The sequence below is a fragment of the Protomyctophum parallelum genome (assembly GCF_964188405.1).
Source record: "Protomyctophum parallelum genome assembly, chromosome: 2".
Lineage (NCBI taxonomy): Eukaryota > Metazoa > Chordata > Actinopteri > Myctophiformes > Myctophidae > Protomyctophum > Protomyctophum parallelum.
In genome coordinates this window covers 50,762,467-50,772,532 of record NC_139699.1, presented here as the reverse complement: position 1 = coordinate 50,772,532, position 10,066 = coordinate 50,762,467, and the positions used below count along the sequence as shown (strand labels likewise).

The window sequence follows — 10,066 nt, the reverse complement described above, 5'->3', positions numbered from 1 at the left end:
TTTAATGATTGCTAAAACTTTACTTCATTCATGATTTTAACTATTATGTAGAGGTGCGTTGGAGACGGCAAAGAAATGCGAATCATGAGGAGAAAAAAAGAGGTCCCGCACACGACGTTCTAAACGATGTTTTAGACTGAAACGTTGTCACTCAGCTGAAATAAACTGCTGCTCTATAAGTGAAGACAGTGTACAGGACCTTTTTCATTACACAGAATAGCTGCTTTACACAATTAATTCAATACATTCAATTACACTAATCAAATTAATGCATTAACAGACAAAATAAGCAACTACCTAATGATAGACTGAACAACACTTTATACACATACACAGTTTGCGTATGATAAAATGTTTTGTACTCGTACAGTAAATCAGGGGTTCTCAACCTGTGGGTCGCGACCCATGTTGAGAACCCCTACAGTAGATTGCCTCATCCCTGAGAAACAACAATATTGGCCACTGTCACAATAACTCAGAAAAGGACAGTAGCTCCAGCATAACAGCTTTGATATGTCGGTATCTGGCATTAACCACTAAACCCATTAAGCATTTAAACTTGATTGTGACACGATTGTGAGCTTGTAGATTTGCTATTCTTTTTGCAGATAAGGACAATGAAAGTGGTTTTACCTCCATGAAGCTCATTGAAATGTAGTAGTGTGTAGAGTGTGTGTGTGCGCGTGGTGGAAAGTAACAATTTACTTAAGTACTGTCACTGTACTTTACTTTTTTATTTTGTGGTATTTTGACTTTACTTTACTATTTCCAATACTTTTACTTCTACTAAAATTTGTACTTTTAACTCCACTACAATTATTTGAAAACTGTAGTTACTTTGTACATTTTGATTAGTACAAAACATACATTATAACCACTTCAGCCCTATACACATTTTGGCCATTCGATGCGACGCATTGTGAGCTTGTAGATCGGCTATTTTCAAACGTTAAAAAAAAAAACTTGAAAAGGGACATTCTGCACAATGAGTACTTTTACTTTCTGTACTTTAGGTACATTTCGGCACCAATACTTTTGTACTTTTACTCAAGAATTACATTTAGAATTCCAGACTTTTAATTGTAACGGAGTAATTCTTGCATTGCAGTGTTGGTACTTTCACTTGAGTAAAAGATTTGAGTAATTTGTGTGTGTGTGTGTGTGTGCGCGTGCGTGCATGCTCATATATGTAACGTTTTGTAATGGAGGCTGTACAATGGATACATACAGTACGTATATGGCAGTATTTTACCAGTATCTAGTTTGTGGTACAAGTGGATAGTAAACGGGCACATTGGGGTCACACACTCTGAACCCGTGTGCAGCAGCAGGGAACGGGTCGGCCATAGCCGGTGCAGCAGCATATTCCACATTGTTGTTGTACGGCCACTGCCTCTCACAGTCCACCAGGGTGAACTCAGGGCTGAAGCAGACTTCAATCTGGCCCAGGATCTGAACACCTGCATTAACCTGGAAACACCGACACCACCACAAACAAGCATATTACAGACAGACATGTGGCCAGTGGTGGTGGAAAGTAACTAAGTTTAGTTTTCTACCTTTTGTTGTGTTAAGCATTATGTTATACTTTAGCTATAGAAAAATAGCAGATCTATGAGCTTGTAGATCTGCTATTATTTTTTAAAGTGTGAAAATGTGGCGCAAATCTTTTAATATATTAAAAGATTTGAGAATATATTCTTTCAGAGCAAATTTAGACCTGGTCTCAGGTCTAAATGAGTTAAGCACTGAACTAACTTAAGTACAATTTTGAGGTATTTGTACTTTACTTGAGTGTTTCCAATTTCCAGTACTTTTGCGTCTATTCCACTACATCTTAGAGGCAAATATTGTATTTTTCGATCCAGTACATTTATTTGAAAACTTTAGTTACTAGTTACTTTGTAGATTTTGATTATTATTACAAAACATACAGTAAACCACTTCATATTACATTTCGGCTATTTGAAAATGCCTATCTACAAGCTCACAATGCATCGAATGCGATGCATTGGAAGCTTGTAGATCTGATATTTTCTAAAGATTTTTATACACACCGCCACTTGCTAGGTTCACCAGCATTTATTGAAATAGCAGAGCAACATTTCGGTCTTTCGACCTTCATCATATCAGGCTTGATTCAGAATGGGCTGACGTTGTACATTCACAGCGAGACACACGGCAAATACATTCAAGAAGTATAAACATCAACCAATCAAAATGCATGTGATAATTGTTTGACAGATAACAGCTGTGTAAACCAACGTCATGTGAGGTAAAGGTACAGTGTACACTGTTATCTGTCAAACAATTATCACATGCATTTTGATTGGTTGTTTATACTTCTCGAATGTATCAACGTCAGCCCATTCTGAATCCAGCCTGAGGAAGGTCGAAAGACCGAAACGTTGCTCTGCTATTTAAATAAATGCTCGTGAACCCGATCCATTCTTCTACTCAAGTGCATTTTGAATTCCGGACTTTTACCGTACTTGTAACAGAGTATTTCTATGTTACAGTATTGATACTTTTACTGAAGTAAAACAACTCGGCAAGTGAAAATAGGCAAACATTCTCGTCCCAATAGCCCATCTACAAGATCAACGCGTTGTGATCTTGTAAATGGGCTATTTTCGGTGAAGAAGTATAGGTGTAATATAATATTGTAATAATTATAGTACTATAATAACACAATACTGTTTGGTGATGCTTTAGGACAAAGGAGTCATCCAACGAATTGCACTCAGTAATCTATACAGGTTCTGTGTTAGTCTACACTAGATAAATGTGAACGTGAATATGATTTTTATTTATTTTTTACCTGGGTTTCCTGAGCACACTGGATTTTAGGCGTGACACCATAGGCCTTCTCAATGGCTGCTTCAATGTCTGCAAACTACACAGACATTAAATGGTTTATTTAGGTATGTCCACATAAATAGCAAAAGAGCATTAAATACTGTATAGGAGGTAAAAGAATAATGTACTATGGACATAATATCACTGTAAGGTGGAAACCTTGTTGCTTTTCAGGAAATGGAAAAATTAGTCCAGAGATTTTTAATTTGTGTGAATTTCAGCCTCTGTGGGGGGTATTTATATGTAAATATCATGACCAATGGCATTGCAATGAACATCAACGATTACGTTTAGGTGAAAAAAGAACATAAAGAAAGTTGTAATTAATTAATTAATTAAAATATGTTATAGTATTGCAACGCTGGGTGTTACAGGGTTACTGCAACGGCAGCAAGAGCAGTAAGGCTATGGACCAGGGCTAACATACACTGTACTGTAGGTATGTACATACTGTAGCATACATGGCATACATGACAGAAAAGGTCATCCGCAATACAATCATGCATTCACATTATGCTAGACTGCAATCTCCATGTCAATGTAATATGACATGATGTGACTTCCACAGTGGTATGAACACAATAATGCTCACTGAGTTTCAGATTGCAATAGAAAACATGTATTGGCCCAGGCCGTAGCGTAACGGTCTGGGCACCGGACTGGTGATCCAGTCGCGGTGTGCCGCGGGTTCGACTCCCGGACCCGACACGGCCTTTACCGCATGTCATCCCCCCATCTCTCTCCCGTTTCCTGTCAGCCTACTTTCTATCCCTTAAAAAATCAATAAAGGCGTAAGCCACAAAAAAAATATCTTAAAAAAAAAAAAGTATTATACACCATCACAATAAACAAGTTACCTTGTAGTAATTGATTGATGGGATGATGTTAGACTTCGCCAGGGCTCTGTGGTGAAAGCAAAAGGTAAGGTTTCGATTTTAGGCGTCAAGTACAGCACTGTGTGTGTGTGTGTGTGTGCTCGTTTTGTACCCAGTCAGATCCACTTTATGGTACAGTTCCAGTGCCTTGCCGAAGTACTTATGTTCGCTGTTCAGAGACTCTGCCTTGGCTGCACATGTACCATGCTTATGCCACTCATACTTCCTGTTCAAACGGGGAGACACACAGCAGTGGCAGTGAGTCACAACACAATGTGAGGACTGGCAACTAGAAAGACAGCAAGTCAGTTGTGTGGGTACGATAAGTTATTATAGAAAACAGTGGAGTACGAGACAAAGGGCACCATTGAACTTTTTGCCATGGAGGAACATTGTAAATAAATACATTTTGAGTCATTGCGGAAGACAGAGACAGACAGACTCATTACAATAGTTTCACAATTGCTTCACGGCCACTGCTGGCCTGCCATATACACGCCAGTGGTTCTCAAACTTTGTCATGTCAAGGACCCCCAAATTGACATTTATTAGCCTGCAGACCTCCATTTGAAAAGATATCCCATGAGATAAGATGTTTATGGCCCTAGCAGTGATTCTCAACCATTTTAATTTCAAGAACCCCCAGTTTGACATGCATTAGGCTACGGACTCCCGTTTAATGGCAATTCTATCTCTGGGACCCCGGTTTATATTGTAAAATCAATGTTAATTTAACTCTGAGTGTACAAATTGAACCAAATGGACTTGTTAGGGTCCATTTGGATCAATTTGTACAGTCTCTGAGTTACAGGCCCATAAGGGTCCATTTGGCTCCCATCCTAACTATCTATCATTTAGCTGGGGACCCCCTGCAACTCCCTCAAGGACCCCTGTGGTCCCTGGACAGCACTTTGAAAACCACTGAACTACGCAGCTGCTTAGGGGCCTGCAGGCTGCCGTCTAAACTAATAGGTTTGTTTCTTTTGAATTGAAATGATCGGATGACGCAAGTGTCATCAACAAAGTATAAATCATGCATAACTGAGTCAATACCAGAATTCAGAGGAGGTTGGTTTGAGGAGGTCAGGCCAACTGCTCTCCAAGTCTGGACGTAGATCCTGAATGGGAAACAATTATTATTTCGGAAATGAAGTACTCATAATATACCAACCTTGCCAAACTGTTTCTCTCCATTTTCTTTCTCTTCCCCATTTCTAATCTTTTATTATGATGAATCTTTCATGTATACAGTACATTTCATAAAAAAAGCAGAATTGAAAGAACATGGTTCGAGCACGCACACACATGCACAATAGTGTCTTACCTCTATCAATGAGGAGTTGAAAGGCCATGATGAATTACAGTCATTCCCTTTATCTGGCCTGTAAAACACCCACATAGATATAGATATGTGGACATCATAAAACAGGTGGTTATAGCCAAGCAAGGTGACAGCAGGGCCTTTGATTTATTCACCTCGTTGATGAATAGGTGAATAGAGCTACCAACCAACGTTTGCTTAGTTAAATGGGTTTTTTTGTGGCTTTCGCCTTTATTTTATATTATTTTATGGAGGGACTGACAGGAAATGGGGGGGAAGACATGCAGTAAAGCCGTCGGGATCGGGAGTCGAACTGCCAGACTGGATTACCAGCCAAGTTGCCTGGACCACTGAGCCATGGCCCAGGCCAACGTTTGCTTAGTTATCATAATATTAAGCCTGACCATATCAGTAGGTGGCAGGGTATTTTAATCTGTCCCGTCTGCTTTGTTTGCCAGTAAGATAACTTAAGAATGGAATGGAATGATTTTCAAGAAAAGTGTTGGGATTTATCAGTAGGCTGATTATGTGTCGCAAAGGGTCACAAATGAGTGATGTAGAACAAGACATATGGGGGCGGGCAAAGTTTTCACCCCAGGTGCATTCCTTTAATTTCTTCCTTTTTCCTATTACTTTCTCCTCTCTGTGGTTTATTCTTATTTATATATAGTACTTGAATGAAAGTCTCAGTAAATGTGCATTATAAATGTATCTATGAAAGTCAAAGCCATAATAAGACCTAGCAGGATATGGTAGACCTACTATTATATTGGTGAATTGGACACGATGATGATGGATAATGATTGATTGAAAACTTTATTTCAGACACAATGGGTCCATATACAACATGTAAAAACATAACAGTAAATACAAAAACAACAACACAGAGATAGCCTATGTATCAGGCTATTTTCACTCCAGGCAGTCCTGGAGGCAGTATAAACATTGCCTCCAGTGTTTCCAGAAACATGAGGAGAAGTCTGTATCACTCTGTGTGATCCCTGCTAAGGCCATAATTAATACATTCTTTGATTCCCTCAGTCTACACATGAATCTAAACATAAAATTCCTCAGTACAGCATGAAAGGTAGGTACATTACTGGTCACAAACATTTCACTTGCACTGGTCCATCTTGGGAGTCTCAGGAATATATGAAAAGCATCATTATATGCCACCTGAAGTTTTTTCGTTTTCACTTTGCTGTATCGGCACCACAAGTGATCAGCCACTCAAATACAAGCATTTCTTTTTACTTACCAGAGACCATGCAGTGTCCAGGTGTTAATTTTGGCATGACAGTGTTCCATCTACAACACACAGGAGTACAGTTATCATTAGGCCACTTCAGAACACACACTTTATTGTTGCTTGCTTTGTAAATGTTAACCGAATGAACGAGAATTATAACGTTAATTAAAACTAAAATTAAGGTGTGGTTCAACTGTCGAAACAAGTTTGGTCCAAAAAGAACATATTGCATTGGGCACATCCCTAAAAAAAAAAAAAGTCCTGTACAAAATAGAATACAAATAATTGTATTTCTATTCCTTTATTCAGTGCAGTGGGTGAATTGTGGAGCTAGTAAACTATGCAATCACAGAACAGCCTGATTAATTCACACTGGCACACAGACGGCAAGTCTTATGACTTGTCACAAATAAGTAATTCTGTATGGACAACAACAACAACATTTGAAAGGAATGAAGAAGTGAAATGCAGGAATGGGGATTGGCAGTTGGCCCAAAAAGTATCGACAAAAGAGGAACAAAAGTGGTGTGCACTGACCGAGCCTACAGTAGTTTAAGTTTTAGAGAGACACAAGAATAAAACAAGAATAACACAAGTTAAAACAAAGCGCTAAGCGTCTCTTATCATGTCTTAATTTGAACCAGGCTATTGAGACGGCAAACTCACACCACAGAAGGTGGTCGGCCAGCTGTGAGTCAGGATCAGCTTGGTCCACATTTGTCTGAAAACACACACACACACACACACACACACACACACACACACACACACACACACACACACACACACACACACACACACACACACACACACACACACACACACACACACACACACACACACACACACACACACACACACACACACACACACACACACACACACACACACACACACACACACACACACACACACACACACACACACACACGTCTTAATTTGAACCAGGCTATTGAGACGGCAAACTCACACCACAGAAGGTGGTCGGCCAGTGGTGAGTCAGGATCAGCTTGGTCCACATGTGTCTGAAACACACACACGCACGCGCGCGCACACACTTTAAAATTACTGTATGTATAGAGTGAAAGTACTTTTAAAAAGTACCTAAATTGAATTTATTCTGAAATTTCAGATGACAGAAAATGTGAGATTACAGAACATCTGTATGTGTGAGGGAGGGAAGTATACTGTATATCCATCTGCGCATGGATGGACGGATGACTATAATATATTAAGGATTATGTCCTCCTTAATATATTAATATTATAATTAATAATAATAATAATAATATTATTATGTAGGCGGAGGACACTGTATAACTTACGGTGGTGGCCCTATGTAGGCGGAGGACACCAGGGCAGCTCCAAGGTAGAGCAGGAGAGTAGCGGAGCGTCTCATGTCTGTCCTATAGATTTAAGGTGCCACATGTTAGGTTTTTAGAATGAGTGACATTATCAAGAAGACATGGATTAAAGTTCCCAGTCGCCACGACTGATTTGAGTCATTTGGATTCCATAGAGGCCAAGCATGCCTTCTATGGAACTTAAGCATGTTGCGCTGCGAAAACAGCCAATCTACACTACAGGCTCTCAATGCAATGCATCTGTGACACATTGAGACCTTGTAGATAGTCTATTTTCGGTCATTATTTTAAGATTATAGCTTTTCAAGTCGTCAAACTAGCAATATGTTATGTTCAGAAGCTTCTTCCAAATATGGTCTCGGCATATTTCATATAAAAGCAAAGGTTAAGGGGCGCCCGCTGACCTAGTGGTCCAGGGGCATATGCCACATATAGGCTTTAGCCTGACAGCGCATTGCGTGTTCGAGTCCAGTTCATGACAACCTTTGCTGCATGTCTCTCCCCCCTTCTCTCTCTCCCTAGACGCATGTGATGTACAAATGAAAAGAGGAAATGCTGCTACAGAAAGAACCCCTGGGTTCCTGAGGCTACAGAGGAAGTGAAAAGAAGTCATAAAGAAAGCCGTGCCCACATCAAAGAAATGCAGCAGACCACATCATGCTGCAGCATCATGAGCACCTCTTGTTTACACACACACACACACACAGGCCATAACCACGGCCAAATGTGCCCAAATGTGCTGACCTCATCACATTTGTGATGACGGCTATGGGCATTTGTAGGTGTGTTTAGGAGTGTTTTTTGTGCAAAACTAATGCTTGCAATGGATTCAGCATTTTTCTGTGATAGTAGACACCTTTATGAACACATCTGTGAAGAAAGCTAGTGGTATAAGCATTTTTTCTCCAGATTTGCCATAACTTAAGCTAATTTTCCCTTATTAAATGATTACCTATCAGATCGTATCGTGACTGACTGAGTGGCCCCGTTCGTTCGTCAACTCAAAACTGTGTCAGCCAAAGTTATCTTCTATCTACTTACTTATTATCAAAATAAATAGGTTAAAATCATCCACGTATTAAACTAACTTAAATGCTCACCGATCGTGTTCTTCTCATAGACGATCGTGTTCTTCTTCAGGAGTTCTGTGGTTCTCAGAGCTGTAGGTTTGTGGTTTCTATGGTTGTTTGTTCCTCTGTCTTGGAGCTACAAACTAACTAAGCCAGTTTGTTTACAGTCAGATATAAAAACCACTTGTTATCTTGTTACAGTACGTCCCAGACTCACGTCACGTCACGTGATCCTGCGTCGTCACGTGACGCACGCACGCGCCGCGGCCGCGCACCTCCACTCCTCCTCTGGTAGACGTAGTTTAATTTTTTTTTATGTAGTTCGTTATTTTAGGGCCAGCTTGGTGAAAGGAAACGGTTTTGACTGATGGAACATTTTCTCAACAGTTTGTAGACTATAGAAGCACAGTTCGAGGAAAGCACAGGTCAAGGACGGTCTGCTTTAATAGCCTCGGAAAGAAGAAGAGTATCGAAACAAAATAATACCCAGAAAATAACGATGGCTTGTTTACATTGGGGTCCTGACTCCTGGCTATAGCTCCAGCTGCACTGGTGTGGTGTAATTAATACATAATAGGCTGTCGTCGTTGTCGACAGCCGGTTGTCGGTATGACGATAATTACCCAAACTTCACTGCACCACTAAAGATAATATTTATATTTCCTTGACATTAGAATGTACTACTACTTTTATTCTGTTTCCCTTCACTTCAGGCAGGGCTACCTAAAGTCATGCATGATGTTACAATTAAGCCTCACTATGACCAGCAGAGGGCTCTCTCTGACAACTCATAAGATGAGACAGGATAACACCAGCCTGTCATCATAGCAGCTATAAGGTTGAAAGAGGGAGAGAGTCTCAGAGAGAGGTAAGAGAAAAAAACAAAACAAGATAACAAAAAATCTTGTTAAGCTTAGATTCTAGCACTATTTGAAATGGGTATGGTCTCTGAATGAAAGCGTAAAAGTGTCAACATTATCAACATTGGATATATGAATGGACATAGGCTACTGTAATAATGTCCATCTACATACAATGTTGTTTGTCATACCTTATGTTTGATTACTTTGTCTAACTTACTATTTGTTTATCTTGGGTGAGAACCATACATGTATATAAGCCCTTTATGGGTTTCTTTTCTCACCTGCACTTATTTTTCTCTTTGACCTTTTAGTACTGTTACCTTTTTGTACAGTTTTTTTATTGCGCAAATAAATAAAAACAAAAATATAGTAATAGTCTATCACCAATGAATATATTAGGGAATATTTCTTATAGTTTGTCAAAGATTTGAATGAATGAATGCATGAATTTGAATGTTAGTAGGCT

General features: G+C 39.6%; 1 protein-coding gene across 4 annotated transcripts; it reads right to left on the bottom strand.

Annotated features, from left to right (window-relative positions):
• Positions 1-8,933, bottom strand: rnaset2 (ribonuclease T2). 4 transcript variants are annotated; one of them, XM_083757737.1, is made up of 10 exons: positions 8,790-8,933; positions 7,629-7,710; positions 7,275-7,329; positions 6,314-6,363; positions 5,059-5,116; positions 4,788-4,852; positions 3,847-3,960; positions 3,717-3,762; positions 2,822-2,896; positions 1-1,470 (listed from the first exon to the last, which is right to left on the bottom strand). In XM_083757737.1, exons 2-10 carry the CDS (start codon positions 7,700-7,702, stop codon positions 1,249-1,251), a joined length of 759 nt encoding a protein of 252 aa, XP_083613863.1. In that variant the 5' UTR covers positions 7,703-7,710; positions 8,790-8,933; the 3' UTR covers positions 1-1,248. The 4 variants fall into 4 exon arrangements, with proteins under 4 accessions (XP_083613863.1, XP_083613865.1, XP_083613866.1 ...); XM_083757739.1 differs by lacking the exon at positions 7,275-7,329 and adding an exon at positions 6,971-7,025; XM_083757740.1 differs by lacking the exon at positions 7,275-7,329 and adding an exon at positions 6,971-7,025 and having other exon boundaries at positions 7,629-7,709; positions 8,768-8,931.
• Positions 8,934-10,066: the final 1,133 nt, after the last annotated feature.

Excerpts from the sequence above, each read along its gene's own strand:
- rnaset2 (XM_083757737.1), bottom strand. The coding sequence starts at position 7,702 with ATGAGACGCTCCGCTACTCTCCTGCTCTACCTTGGAGCTGCCCTGGTG. Across the intron at positions 7,330-7,628 it reads GCCTACATAGGGCCACCACC|ACACATGTGGACCAAGCTGA; the intron begins GTAAGTTATACA and ends TGTGTGTTTCAG. Across the intron at positions 6,364-7,274 it reads GGCCGACCACCTTCTGTGGT|ATGGAACACTGTCATGCCAA; the intron begins GTGAGTTTGCCG and ends TGTGTGTTGTAG.